Below are 14,422 nucleotides of genomic sequence, written 5' to 3'. Positions count from 1 at the left end.
CACAAACACCATAACTGGACCACACCACAACTCGGGCCTATAGGTGTTAGCGCTACCGCACAATGCCAACATCAGGTTATAACGACACCACATTATTAAAACACAGGTTTGATCCTAAGAGAATTATTGGTCCTGTGAGTTGCATTTTGGCCAATTTCAAAAAGTTTACACTGGCATGAATATTAAAAAAATAAAACATCAGCATTTAGAAGATAAAGGAATCATAACTGAAGCTACTGACACAATCAACATGTGGAGGTAGATGCAAATAAATAGGAATGATAAGTGAATAAAGCCATGAGAAAACAACTACAGTTGCAGTAAACAGGGCGATAAGACAGGGTTTTAAGTAAAATGGAGTGGAATGGGTGTTTCAACACAACAGCTGGCAATCAGTCATATTGGTCACTAGAAGCTGTTTAACTGGGTTCTGCAGATGTTTAGGATTTTCCTTTAGGAATAATCTAATATTTGTCTTTCATTTGCATTTATGTGCTTTTATATGCAATAATGAGTTAAATAACACTTGATGAAAGATGAAAAAAGCTGCAGCTACAACCAGCATGAAGAAGTGATTATTTTTTATGCATGCATCTCCGTTTCAAACGAAACACAAAAAGTAAACACCAAAATCTAAAATTTCACCAGAGTTACTTACAGCTCTTACGTCACTTGTTTTTTAAAAATGTCTGAATGTTTTCATGAATTATTCTTATACCGTTACAGAAAATAAAGGTACTGTTGGCAAATAAATGCAGCACATATTTGGGTAAATCTACTAAACATGCTGTGGGTTTAAATCATGACAGGGAATAAAAAAAACAGCGGTAGCTTCAGTTTGCAGACATCCTCACACAATAATGGCAAAAGGGAACACTGGCGTCTTTGTGGAGGTTCGGCTGAAGTAAAGCCAGTTTAAAAAATAAACTTTTAAAATAAAACAGATCACAAAACAAAGAAAATGGCTTCATTAACTGAAACTGTTTCGACATCACTCACAACATTAAGATACCTAGTTAAGAATGGAATGTTAGCAAGGTTTCACAGAGAAGTAAACACAAATAAGGAGTGTAATCAAAGCGATGGAGACTGTTTTTAACTGCCAGAAAAAGGGATAAAACTGTTTCAACTACAAATCACTTCCAATCAAACTGTATTGACTGATTTTTACCCTACAAGTATCTTGGGGGGTGTACATCAAATATTTTTGATCATTTATTATCTGCTTGGATTTTTTATTTATTTATTTTTTTTTTTTGCTGTGGCAATCAGCTGCAGATAAGAGAAAATGAAGAAACACTGAAGGTTGTTGCCAGGGTGAAGGAGAGTCTCGGTCAGGTCAGTTCTTCAGTATGGAGTCGTACATCTGGTAGACATACTGAGACACCTCAGGGGCCCGACACTTAAGGGACAGCTGTAAAAACAGAACAGGTGCTGTGTTTTATAAAAAAACCTCCACACACGTTTAAAAGGTTTTATTACTGGTAAAAATTATTGGTTTGTTTCTAATTTTATAAAACAAAAGCTGCAATATGGAGTATTCCTAGTTCAGGAATTATGTAAGATTTTTTAGAAATCCGTAAAGGCAATATGTTAGTTTTTGCTAAGCCCACTCCCCCGTCCCGTAGAGCTCCAAGCAATATGAACTGAGCTCCAGTCAGCATTAACCAACAGCCCTGGGCTACCACTTGCGTACAGACACAGAACGTGCTTGTGCGTTTGAGGACCTACTTTGGCTGACGCAGAGTTGGCTACCTTTCTCATGTACAAGTAAGTCTTTAAACTATAAATATATTAATGCACAACATGATATGAGCATAATAATAGCAAAACAATGTTTTCTAGCTGTTTGGTCAGCTTGAGGAGTGCATTTATGAACGAAAAGCGTTGCTTTTGGCCGTGAACAAGGAAGTAAAAACATGAATTAGTGCAATTCATTTGTCAGCCACTAGATGGTGCCATAAAAAAAAGAATAATCCGAAGTTCTCCTTTAAATGATCATAAAGGAAACTATTACTACATTCCAATGATCATATATCTGAGCTGTTTTCTGAATCTGTTCAAAAAGGTTTGTGAATAGCGGGTCTGACCACACAAGTAGACATTTATCTGTTGTAAGAAATTTAATGTTTTTCTTTTAGTAAGATTTACTTTGAGCTCTTTAAAGGGGATTGTTAATTGCAGCATTTAAAAAGCACACTTACTCAATACACACTATGAACACTTAAAATCTACCAGCCTTCAGATGTTTTCTTAAGAGTTTCAGAATCTGTTTTACAAGTGACGAGAGAAGTTTAGCAATATGATCATTTGGGTTAGCATCAACATCCTCAGTGCAGGTGGATTACGAACAAAAATACCCAGAATTCAACACAGCGTGACCTTTTCTACAACCCACCGTGTAATTGGGATTCCCAGGCTGAATGCGGAGCTCAGCCAAGATCCAGATGCCGTTGGTTAGCTTCAGGGACTGGTAGAGCATGTCCTGGCCTTCTACGTTTCTTTTAGCGATGGTGTAGATGTTGTTATTCTGCAGCTTCCCTGATACTGTGTCTGCAAGGCCAGAATCAACACCACTCCATGTTAGGAAAACGCCTCTTTGTATGACACTATGTTACAGGGAGGCAGTAATCGCTACAGCTACCAACGCTAACATGTAGATGAATGATAACAATCCTACTGCTAAAGACGCAGCTACGTCTATGTCAGGGTTTTAATAAACTCTGATTAGAACCTTCAGATTTCAGTAAAGTTTTTCAGCAGTGGCTCAGGGTTGCACAGATCAGCTGCAGGGAAAAATTTAGGGAAAGAATGTGAAGAAAGGTTAGTTACAAGCAAAAAGAAATAGAGGAATCCAAAGAGGCATGTGAGAACACACAAGAAGAGGTCATCTCTTTGATGGAGCTGGTAGAAGATGTGACAAATCAGGCATCAAAACCAGAGACAGCGACCGGGTGGAGGTTCTGAAGAAGTTGCCCACCTGCGTTTAGGTGACATTCTTTTATCTGGTACTGAAGCTCGTTCTCATTGGGGATGTCCTTCCAGGTAGCCAAGAACACCTGTCGCTCTGCAGAATTCGTAAACATAAACATTATTGGAATTTGGTTTTTAACATGACAAAAACTATGAATATAACTGATCTTCACAATTAGGCAATGAGATTCTTGTAATATAAAAAAAGACATTTACTACTAGACTGATATTTATTGTTGCTTCTGAATGTTCTGTTATCTAACATACCCATTTTTCCATCCTCAACGAAGAATATGTTGAGAGGGATGAGAACGCTGAAGTAGAACACGTCAATGTTGTTCTTCACTGCCACCTGTTCACAGAAAGGGCAGAAGCAGGTATTTAGACAGCACCAGACTGTTTTACAGTTTTAATGAAACCATAATAAAAGACAGCAGTGAAGAATCAAAGCTACTCTCTCACTAAACGCTGACATAGAACATATGATCAAAGTTGGCTCACATTTCTGTTACTTCCTGACCGAGGAGAGTTCCAAACACTCGTGATGATCCGGATTATTTTGAGAAATCACATTTCACCAGCAAGCACCATCTTACATTGGGGATCTTCTTAGTCCCTACACCCCCAGCAGGTCCCTGAGGTCCAGTGATCAAAGCCTACTGGTTGTGCAGCACCAGGCTAAAGACCAAAGGTGACAGATCTTTTGCTGCTGTGGCCCCCAGACTCTGGAACTCTCTCCCTTCTGAGCCTGAGATCAGTGGACTCAGTGGTCTCCTTTAAAAAGCAGCTGAAAACTAACCTGTTCAGGCTGGATTTGTGTGACCTGTTAATTCTTCATCACTACCTTCTCATTCAGGTCTTTTTACCAATTCTGCCTTTACTGGTTTCCATGGATGACCTTTCTTGTTATTTGTCGTCTCTTTCCCTTTCCTCACATTTTTTTTTATCTCAAATTTTCTTTCACTTTTCTCATTTTTTTAATCTTTTGTATTTTTTTAAGTACCTCGTGATTTTTATCTTGAGGCTCTCTAAAAGATTGTTTCTTCTTCAAAATTTGTGAGTATTTTCAGAGTCACACAATCATTGGCTCATAAGAGGAGACTGAGAACACTCAAAACGTTTTGAAGCCCTCACAAAAAAAAAAAAAACGCTTACTGCTCAGTTAGCTCTTGGTTCTGTACCTGTAGATTATTGAGAGGATCCATCTTCATTACAGGTCCGATGGTGTTCAGAGGAAGAGAGGCGTCGATACTTTGATTGGGCATCAGCGGAGTGTGAATAGGAAGAGGGCTGGTGGGGATCATCCCAAAACTACAGGAAAGAAATAAACCAAATGAGTGTGTCTCCAGCTGTGAGTTTCTGACTGAAATCAGAGCAGCAGGTAGGATTTTTTTGTCATTAACCTATTCTTGTTGAACTGGATTGCAAAATCATTCATGTGCTGCAGAGCCTTGTTGGTGAAAGACATGTCCATGTACATGTGTCCCTGACGACGAGAGAAGGTTCCGGAGATCTCCAGTCCCTTTGCTTTAGCTGCAGGAAGCCACACCTGTAAAAGCCACCACACAAGTCACCTCTACCATTTAATGAAACGTACACCTCTGGGATTAGGTTGTGTTCACTCACTGCTTTTTGCGGTATGTAGCCTCCGGTGGTGGTGGCCATGCCCGTGGAGAGTTCGAACAGGTCATTGAGGCCGCTGCTGCTGACAGCTGGAGGTGCGGGTGTGGGAGATGGAGCAAACGTACTGGGGACAGATGAAGGGATGAAGTTTTGCCCCACCTAAAAAAAATCACACAAGAACAGAAACAAAAAATAAACACATTTTAATTAGCAATTTTTTGGATGAAGCACCTCTGGCAAGTTTGATTAATAAAAACTGCTAAAAGCTCATTAAACAAATCCCACACAGAACCTTAAAGCAGCAATCTGGAGTTTTCCCTCCTTTCAGGAATTATGTAAGATTTTTTTTTTTTAGAAATCTGTAGAAGTGATATTCTTACTCTGATACAATGTAGGTAATACAATTTTTGGGTAAGCCCTTCCCCCGTCCCATAGAGACCCATGGAATTTGAATTGAGCACTGCTTAGCACTAGCCAATAGCGTGACCCCGGGTTTCCACGGGAGCCGTCAGCAGCACGTTACTGCAGCAGCACGTCTTGCTCGCGTAAACTGCTGCTTGGCCCTTCCCACGAGACGCGAAGCAGCAGGGGAGCAGCTGTCACCGACCGAGCACGAAGTCACACGAGTGACTTTGTCAGTAAACACAACAACAAGCAGGAGAAAACTACAACATGGTTTGTGTTTTATGTTCTGTCCGTTTTATAATCGCCAATACTGACCTGAAAAACAAAGGAGACCGCTAGCTAGGTGATAACTTCTCACGGGGACGCACTGTTAGTAACCTTTTTTAAAAGTAAAGCAACCGGAAAGCAGTACGTTCTTTATTCTGAAAATCTCGGTAGATTCTCTCCATTTCCGTGTCCGATTTCCTGTCTTTCCTTCCCCAAAAATGTCGAACTTGACCCGTTTCAGAGGCGTCACGCGTAGAAAATAGAACCGGCGCGTAAAGGCCGCGACATGCTGCTCCTGAGACGCGGCCGACTCGCGCTGCCGACGGCTCCAGTGGAAAAGGTTCTGTTGACCACAGCAGTTCCTATCAGCAGCTATGACGTGCTGCTGCAGTAACGTGCTGCTGACGGCTCCTGTGGAAAGCCGGGGTGAGACATCCACTTACCTACAGATGTCAATCACAGAGCGTGCGAGAGTGAGAGGATATCCCTAGACAGATGCAGAGTTGGCACTACTTACAGTTAAACAGTATATAGTAAAGTCTACTGGTTGTGCAGCACCAGGCTAAAGACCAAAGGTGACAGATCATCTGCTGCTGTGGCCCCCAGACTCTGGAACTCTCTCCCCCTGAGCCTGAGATCAGTGGACTCAGTGGTCTCCTTTAAAAAGCAGCTGAAGACTCACTTGTTCAAGCTGGCATTTGTATAACCTTCTTCACCACTCTCTCTTTATTCTGCTCTCCCCACCTATTCCACCTTCCTCAGGATCCACTGATTTCCCTCTTTCCTGTTCACTCTCTCTCTCTCTCTTTCTTTACATTTTTTTAATCACAATTGCCTATTTTTGCTCATTTTAATATATTTTAAACAATTTCTAAATGCTTATTTATATTTTTACATTTTTTGTTTTTGTGAAGCGCCTCGTGATTTTTATCTTGAGAGGCGCTATAGAAATGGTATTTTCTTCTTCTTCTACTTCTTCTATATATTCTGCCTCTAGATGGTGCACTATGAGGAAAAGCTCCAGATTTCTGCTTTAATGCTCAGAAGGAAGGAGGAATGTTATTATGAGAAGCTAATGCTACTTAGAACAAAAACCAGGCAGGTAACAAAGAACGGTGTGTGTGTGTGTGTGTGTGTGTGTTTTAGCCCATTTCCTGCAGAACTATTGGCACCCGAGGCTAAATCACTAGAGCTCATTAAATTAGATTTTCAGAAAAGTTCAATTATTAATATATTGTGGATTAAAACAAAAATTATAAACAAAACAGAACATGATTAAGATAACCCAGCTATTCATACACATGGAAGCAGCTAAATCAAAAGGCTTAAAGTCGGGAAGGAACCGCTCAGCTCCTGTTGCTGTTTTTTATGTTTTATGTAACAATTACATGAATTTCTGAAACCAAATATGCTTTTTTTTTTTTTTTTTTTTAATAAAATTTTGTCCACGAACTAGACTAGAACATTAATTAGATGGATTCTCCTGTAATGGGTTAATTCATTTTCATTACCAGTAAATGGGCTGAAACATTACAAGCATGCATGTAAGTGTGTCATCCACAAAAAGCTGAAGGTGTCAGCTTAAGAGTGTGATGATGACTATATTCAGGACGCGTGCAGCATGCAGACGGTCAAACAGAAGGTCTCCACTTACTGCTGGACTTCCCCCAACACCTCCGCCCAGGTCTCCTCCCAGCTACAGCCCCCCAAACATCGCAGACACACCGAACACACAAACAAAAACAGAGAGAGACTTTCTTAGCGACCAATCAAAAGGAACCTCTCACTGCGTTCTGGGAAAATACTAAATCTCTGATGCATCTATAAAAAATACTCTGGAAGACATTTAGATTGCAGCCTGAAACAAGCTGGTGTGAGAAGAAATTTCTGAATATTATTAAATTATAATTATCTACAGTAGATATTAACTCATATATAAGAAGTGTTACACCAGATATTTTTATTTTAAAACTGAAGGACTAAGCAGTAATAACTACTACTAGTGTTTCCTCCTCCAGCGGACAGTGTGTGTTCATTACTGTATTTCTAACAAAACCAGGCTGTTGCTGATGTGTCATTTGAATTTGAAAAGACAAATGTCTAATTATCTGGATTCACTGTAAAAATCAGCATGAGCTCACCAGACTATCCAGGCCTCCACCCAGAAGATCCACCGCACCCATCTGCATGGAGGACACTTGGGGAACATTGACTGGAGGGCCCAGGTCCAGGTTCAGCAGGTCACCCAGTAAGTCTCCCTGACTGGGGATCACGTGTGGCTGATCCATGGCAGTGGCCGGCCCACCGCTCACGGGGCTCTCACCTGTGTCGATGCTGTTAACAGGAGAAAGGAGCAGACAGACAACCTAAAATCACTTATTTACGATAAGATTCAAAACTAAAACTCCAACTTCCTACAGTCAAAGTAGGACATAATTCACATATAATGGCCAATACAACAACAAAGTACTGTGGCTCTAAGCAAATGCTGTGAAAAGAACTTTTTCTTTAAGTTTTTATTGGAAACCTGGATTTCCTGTTCTGCAGATCAATTAGTGAAGCAGATGTAATATTAATACGGACTGAAGAGCTCCTGCGTTTAGATTGCTCCTTGAATTAAAAAAGCAGGGACCAACATGTTGAAAGTTCTCCAGAGATGTCATAATATTTTTGAATCCTTAAGTACATAAACCGTTTTAAGGTGTGGAGGCAGAGATGTCCAGAAAACTGGATCAGTGTTTTTAAAGCTCCCTCATCGTTGAACAAAGTTAAAATGCTTTCTGGTGAATAATACGAGGCGCATGGATGTGTGATGTATATGCTCAGTGTGTCCTACCTGCTGTGCTGGACAGGAAGGTGTTTGCGGTGGACACCGTGGCTTCCCTCCACAAAGGCACTGGGTGGTTTGTGATAGACGGAGGCCAGCGAGCCGATGTGGCAGATCAGCTCATCCAACAAGGTGGGCTCGATCAAGTCAGTCTCCTCGGAGATCAGAGGCTTTTCTGACAGCACCACCTCTTTGGCTGTCACAGGGTCAGTAGAGAGCAGGCGCCAATAAATATAACCCCTGTCACGGAGGTCGGGGTTGTCGGAGTCCTGCGGAGGAATGAAACCAGGATCAACAGTTGGTGAAACTTTTTCTGCAGAAGTGGCATAATGTGTGAGGAGTTCTTCTAAAGCTTCAGGACTAAAGTTGATGCTCACCTGAGTGGCCAAACTGAGGACCTGCTGCACCAGCTCCTGAGTCTCTGATGGCTTCTTAAGGAACAGTTTGACGATGGCGGTCAGCAGAGTGAGCTGCACCTGCGAACCAAAGCAAACACGTTCAGAGGAAAGAGCTCTATGACCCATTTTTTATCTCAGCTTTCCTACAACTGACAAAAGCCAACTCACCTGGGTGCTCTCATCATGGAAGCCCTCAAGGAAACTCTCCAGCAGCTCATCAGCATTGTCGATCCTCTCTGCGTACTCGCCCACGATCCAGATCATAGCACCTCGTGCGTCGGGCTCATCCAGGGAGTCCAGATTCTCACACAGTGTGGCGATGATGCTCTCATACCTAAAGAGCATCAGAGTCTCGATGGTCAGATTTAAACTAAACTACATAAATAAACAATAACTCATGTCAGACAGACAGATCTGTTTGCCAAACTGGTCTCAGAGACTCTGCGGTGAACCGTACTTGTTGGGGTACTTGCGGAAAATGTCCCTGATGACCACAATGGCCTCCTGAACCACGTAGTTGACCTTAGTTTGGATCAGATCTAGAAGAGTGCTGACACAGCGCTCAGCTGATTGCTGAAGAGGAAGCAAATAAAACATGCAGATTTTCAGCAAGGAGGACAAGAGCCAAGAAGCAAATCTCTCCAATGAGAAGTCTTTCAGGATTAATGATAATATCCTAAAATTAACTAGTGAACACAGGTCACAGCATTAAACAAAAAATACTTTTAAAAAACTGACTGAAATTAGTGAATGAGCATTTCTTACCTCCACTTTGATGGCACAGCGTCCGATGGCTCGTACGGCCTTGCGTACAAAGTCAACGTCTACCTCTGTGGCGTACTCCTTCAATTCAGCCAAAACCTGCAAGAATCCACAGAAATAAAGACACATTTTTCTATTGGGTACATTTCCTTCTGCTCGATCACAAACATTTAAAAAGTATTTTTATGTTATAAACTATTATCCTATTGTACCTGGGCAATGTTGGCCTGAGAGGCCAAGCGGATCATGATGTCCAATTTCTCCAGTTTCACATAAATCGGGTCGTTATACTTAACGAAAAACACCTTAATCTCCTGCTTCAGGATCTCAGGTCTGCACAAGATGTTGGATTGTAGGTGAGCATTTAAAATAAGAATAAGTTGATAGTTTTCAGGATGTTTTCTTCACCACATTCTAAATATTAATTATAAACTTTATCCCATTCATTTTGCTCCAATTACACACCTCTTCTGAACAATGAGGTTGATGTTCCTGAGAGCTACATACTGGACCTCCGGCTCTCCAGACAGCAAGGTAACCAACGGGGGGGATAATTTCTTCAGCAGCGTGTTGTAATAATCCGAGTCTTTAGGCAGTAGCTCTAAGAACTTCATCAGGACCTTAACAGCTGACAGAACAACGGCTGAGTTGGCATGAGACAGTCGAGGAGTGACACGCTCACAGATGCTGTGAAACATAATTGAGAAAAAGTTAAAGTGAGTTAAAATTTAATGAAGATGTTTGATTAAGATGATTTTATTCCCGAGGGGAGGATAAAAAAAAGCTGGATCAATGGGATTTATACCTTTGAGCCTCACGCTCATCCTTGGGGTTGTAGTTGGACAGGCAGTCCAGAATGAAGATCTGCCCCCACTCCGTGCACTCGTTGAGGGCCGTCAGCAGCTTGTTGATGTTCTGAGGATTCAGGTCCAGCAGGTTGCTGTTGGGGTGAGACTCGCTGATCTCAGACAGAGCAGCAACCGCATTGGCCACCACCTTAACACAGATTTTCAGGATTTGCATTAAAATAAAGCGCCTAAAATATTTTCTCTTTTAGAATACAAGAATAAACACAACCATAGAAGACCAACCATTGGATTTGAGTCAGCAATGAGATCTCTCAGAGAGTCCAGGAAGCCCTGGTCTTCCACCATCTGAGCATTGATGTCATGCAGCTTAGCCACACAAACAGCTGCAGTCTTCCTCACATATGGGTCCTCATCCTTTAAACACTTCCTCAGTGGCTCACACAGGTACTCTGTTATCTTATCCACGCGGATGCAGCCCATGGTACGGACGGCCAGAGCCCGGATCAGAGGGTTGGGGTCCTCACAGTCCTGTATGGCCAGATTTATTTTTTAAAAAGTATTTTAAAAAGTCTTGAAATTTTCAACTTTTCTTTTCTCAAACTAAAGTTTTTAAATGGCCAGACACTCCTCTGGCTACAAGAAAACGTTGTGTGGAATGTTAACATAATACTAATGAATCCAAACCGTGTGAGATAAAATTCAAGCCCTTGCCTTGACAAAGCTGTTCACGGCCATGATGGCCATGTCAGGCTGGCTTTTGGCGTAGTTCATCAAGTACAGATAGACCAACTTCTTCAGCTCCAGGTTGTCAGTCTGCATGCAGTTAACCACATCTGGGAACAAAGAGCTGATAACAAACAAAGAACACTCAGTACTGTTTACAGTTGAAGGGGTATGGTGACTTATCCTATGTTCCCATGGTGATCAGAAGTTTAAAGGCTTACAACCCAAGTTTAATATGCTAATGTACCTAACATCTTTGCCCACAGTCATGGCAGCGATGACCTTCTTCACTGCCTCTTTTCTCTTCTCCTTCTTCTCATTGTTCAGCTCTGCCTTCAGCTCAAAGATCTCCCCTGAAAAATGAACCATAGAGAGTAAATGGCTGAACAGCATGAATGTACTATCAAGTGGAAATAATCTGTGGAATTTTAGGGTTTTCTTACTCAATTTTGGCCCATTTCTATAACATTTCCCAACTCACCTTTTTTGTTTGTGGTGAAATATTTGGAGTCTGTCATGATTCTGGCCCTTTAAGCCTGCAAACAACATCAATAGGGAAAACGGCATCATTTGTTTTCCAAAAGACGGACAGTTAATAAATCTCAAATCTTTTGATTTTTACTGTCATCATCATTCACTCTGATCTGCATTGCATTAATGATCATGTCATCATTAAAATTCAAACAATATACAGCAATTTGGAATGGCGTCTAATGCATGTTGGTATATGCATACATAAGAAAACTTCTAGAATGTTAACCCAGATAATGATATGAATCATTTCATAGTGTTTGGTGCAAAACACCTGCATGTTCCAACTTGTAATAGAAGAATTGTTAGCATGGTTGCTTTCTAACATCATGAAGAACCACCTTAAATCCTGAGGCAAGGCCTCCTTAAGCTTTACTAAGGGGATCAGGGCAAACAAAAATAAAGGAATCTGGCATTATGAGTTTAGTCTGTAAAGAAAAGATTGGTTTAATGTACAAATGTTATGAGAGACCGACCGATATGGTTTTTTTAAGGCCGATGCATATTTTTAAAGAATTTTGTTGCTGATCGCCGACATTTAAAGCCAATTATTAAGGCCGATATATACGTGTTTTAGCAGCACATTTATTGTGAAAGACAACTGAACACTCACTATGTGCAATATAAATTAAATAGGTCAATAAATCTATTTTTATTCAACTTCAAATACAAAACAAACTCAAAACATTAAAGAACAGGTCACCCCCTACCAGAGTATTACGCCGGGGACACACCGGCCGCGGAAGCGCCGCAAAAATGGGACCGCCTTCATTCGGCGCCCTTGTTAAACTATTCTATAGACCACATGAGCCGCTGAAGCGCCGCGAATCGCCTCGGGCCGGCGCGCGCCGGCGCTCCAGCCCACGCCGTGCAGCGATCATTTCGGCGTCGGCTCTATTTTTTTCGCAAGCCGCGAGTGAATCGCGTCAATTCTGGCAGGAAGTCAAACCTAGACATAAGAGGCAGGCCGGTAAAGTTAACAAAATAAAGCATTTCAAAATAAAATTCCGCAATAGTCAAATGTGTTCGTAATCAGACACTGCAGAAAAACCACACGAACACACACAGACATACACACACATTGAACTTGTGTGCGTGTGTGAGCACGTGAAGGGGGTGTGGTTTTGGGTGTCTTTTCACCGGAGCAAACAGGACAGAGAGGCAGAAAGTCTGAGGCAAGCAGTTAAGATGGATGACTTTAAATTAATTATGGAAGTTGAGAAACACAAGGAGCTGTACGACCCCCGAAAAACATGGTTATTTACGAACCCATTTCGGAAGAAACTGCTAGGATACAGCTGCAGAATTGGAGCGGGTTCCAAGAGATTCAACAGACAGAAACAACTCATACCATAGGTTCACACACACACACACACACTCAAACGTAGAGGAAAAGAGCTGAGAAAAGGCAGAGAGGAAATGGAGGACACCAAGTGTTTAAAAGAAAAACTACAGCTGAGCCGAGGCGCGCCTCGACTGGAGCGCGTCTGATCTGAACTGAGGAGCGGCGAGCAGCGGCCGAATTTCGTGAGCGATTCGCTTCTCGGCGCTTCCGCGGCCGGTGTGTCCCCGGCGTTACTCCACTCCCACTTCCTGTTTGAAATATGCAACAAATGCAGTTGCCTAGCAGACCGAGGGTGGAGCCGCTAACAAATACACACACACAGGCTCACAACAACATTGTAACATCATATGGTACCAGCTAACATTTTAGGGTACCTCTTAGCCAATAGTGATGGCAGATTTAAATTCAAATGCAGTGCAGAGTTTTTACCTGACAACGGCACAACACTGACAGTTATAGGCCGAAAGTTATAATTGTAACTAAAATGCACTAAAGCGCTAAACTTTCGACTACACGTGTCTGCAGCATGATGACTCACATTTATATCAGAAAACATAAAAAATTGATTTGGGGGTGACTTGCTCTTTAAAAAACGGTGTGTTGGGTCCTTTCTTCAGTCTAGTAGTAGTGGCAGTTGGTCATACAGGTGCCCGATTTATTTAATTTTTTCTTAAATCTGCTTTTAAAAATAATTTCGTCCTACATAGAAAAGATAGAAAATATCGGCCGATATATTGGTTGGCCTCTAAATGTTATCATCCTTGGCGTTTATTTCTAACCTCATTTAAAAGGGCTACAACAATTCACAGCAGCTAGATTTGTAAGTAAATCCTTGCTGCAGGAAGAAATGATTCACATGAGCTGCATTTGAATTATTTTATTTTTGCCTCAACAAATACAAAACATTCACACAATCATTAAAAAAGTCCTTAGGCGTGTGTTTCCATAAGATCTGTTAGACTTTTTGAAAAAATTTGCAGGCTTTTTGTAAAAATCTGCAGGACACATAAGTGATCCGACATCAGATTTGACCTTGTTCTGTTTGTTTATGACGCTGGTGGCTCGCGAGCGTTTCAATGAGGAGCCCGTTGCCAAATATACGTTATGGCTTCAGAGACATTTAAGCAACTATTTGCCTCAAACTGTACACCTCTATTAAATATTTACGATAATCCCACAGGCACTAGTCGAGACAGTTCACTGTTTCAGGGCGTGACACTTTTAATCCAGAAACATCAACTTAATACATAATTCCCCTTAGCTAACATTGGTTAGCTTAACGGCTATGTACGAAAAAAAGCATCAACACTCATTCCGCAGTAAACAGCCCCAAACAGTGAATCTAAATAACCACCAGGGTTTTAGTTTCAGAAAACCGATTTCAGTTTTCGTTTGAGCATTAGGCTAAATCTGACACAAAAAAGAGAAAAGCGACCAGCGGCCCAGTTCCCATCGCTACATGCCTACTAGAGATACGCTAAAGCAGCCATACATTGACTAAGACACACAATTTACACATCAAAAAATTACACGATTGCAAAATTAACGTGAAATATGTGTACTTAAGTACCTGGTCGTGTGTGAAACTGAGAGGGAAAATCGCTGAACGGTCCTTTCCCTGGTTGGAGGAAGATGGAGAATGGTGCGTTTACAGTCATGGAAAATTGGACTACTTCCCTTTGGAGCTAAAACGAATGCTACGTTGGAGGACAACCCGCAGTCAGATAATGCGGGTTTCAGTCCATTTGTTTTGTTTTAA

The 14,422-nt window shown here is 41.5% G+C and overlaps 1 protein-coding gene across 3 annotated transcripts; it reads right to left on the bottom strand.

Annotated features, from left to right (window-relative positions):
* Positions 1 to 923: 923 nt before the first annotated feature.
* LOC107387063 (adaptor related protein complex 2 subunit beta 1) lies at positions 924 to 14,364 on the bottom strand. 3 transcript variants are annotated; one of them, XM_015961825.3, is made up of 22 exons: positions 14,234 to 14,364; positions 11,269 to 11,323; positions 11,035 to 11,140; positions 10,776 to 10,911; positions 10,347 to 10,592; positions 10,061 to 10,251; positions 9,721 to 9,942; positions 9,468 to 9,588; positions 9,259 to 9,354; positions 8,951 to 9,066; positions 8,662 to 8,827; positions 8,473 to 8,571; positions 8,105 to 8,364; positions 7,410 to 7,602; positions 6,923 to 6,964; positions 4,600 to 4,755; positions 4,377 to 4,522; positions 4,155 to 4,284; positions 3,241 to 3,325; positions 2,981 to 3,067; positions 2,399 to 2,553; positions 924 to 1,414 (listed from the first exon to the last, which is right to left on the bottom strand). In XM_015961825.3, the coding sequence occupies exons 2-22, from the start codon at positions 11,303 to 11,305 to the stop codon at positions 1,340 to 1,342; spliced, it is 2,865 nt and encodes a 954-aa protein (XP_015817311.1). In that variant the 5' UTR covers positions 11,306 to 11,323; positions 14,234 to 14,364; the 3' UTR covers positions 924 to 1,339. The 3 variants fall into 3 exon arrangements, with proteins under 3 accessions (XP_015817311.1, XP_015817312.1, XP_070411496.1); XM_015961826.3 differs by lacking the exon at positions 6,923 to 6,964; XM_070555395.1 differs by lacking the exon at positions 14,234 to 14,364 and having other exon boundaries at positions 11,035 to 11,142; positions 11,270 to 11,287.
* Positions 14,365 to 14,422: the final 58 nt, after the last annotated feature.

Source organism: Nothobranchius furzeri, chromosome 10, assembly GCF_043380555.1.
Source record: "Nothobranchius furzeri strain GRZ-AD chromosome 10, NfurGRZ-RIMD1, whole genome shotgun sequence".
NCBI lineage: Eukaryota > Metazoa > Chordata > Actinopteri > Cyprinodontiformes > Nothobranchiidae > Nothobranchius > Nothobranchius furzeri.
This window is presented reverse-complemented; position numbering and strand designations above follow the sequence as displayed.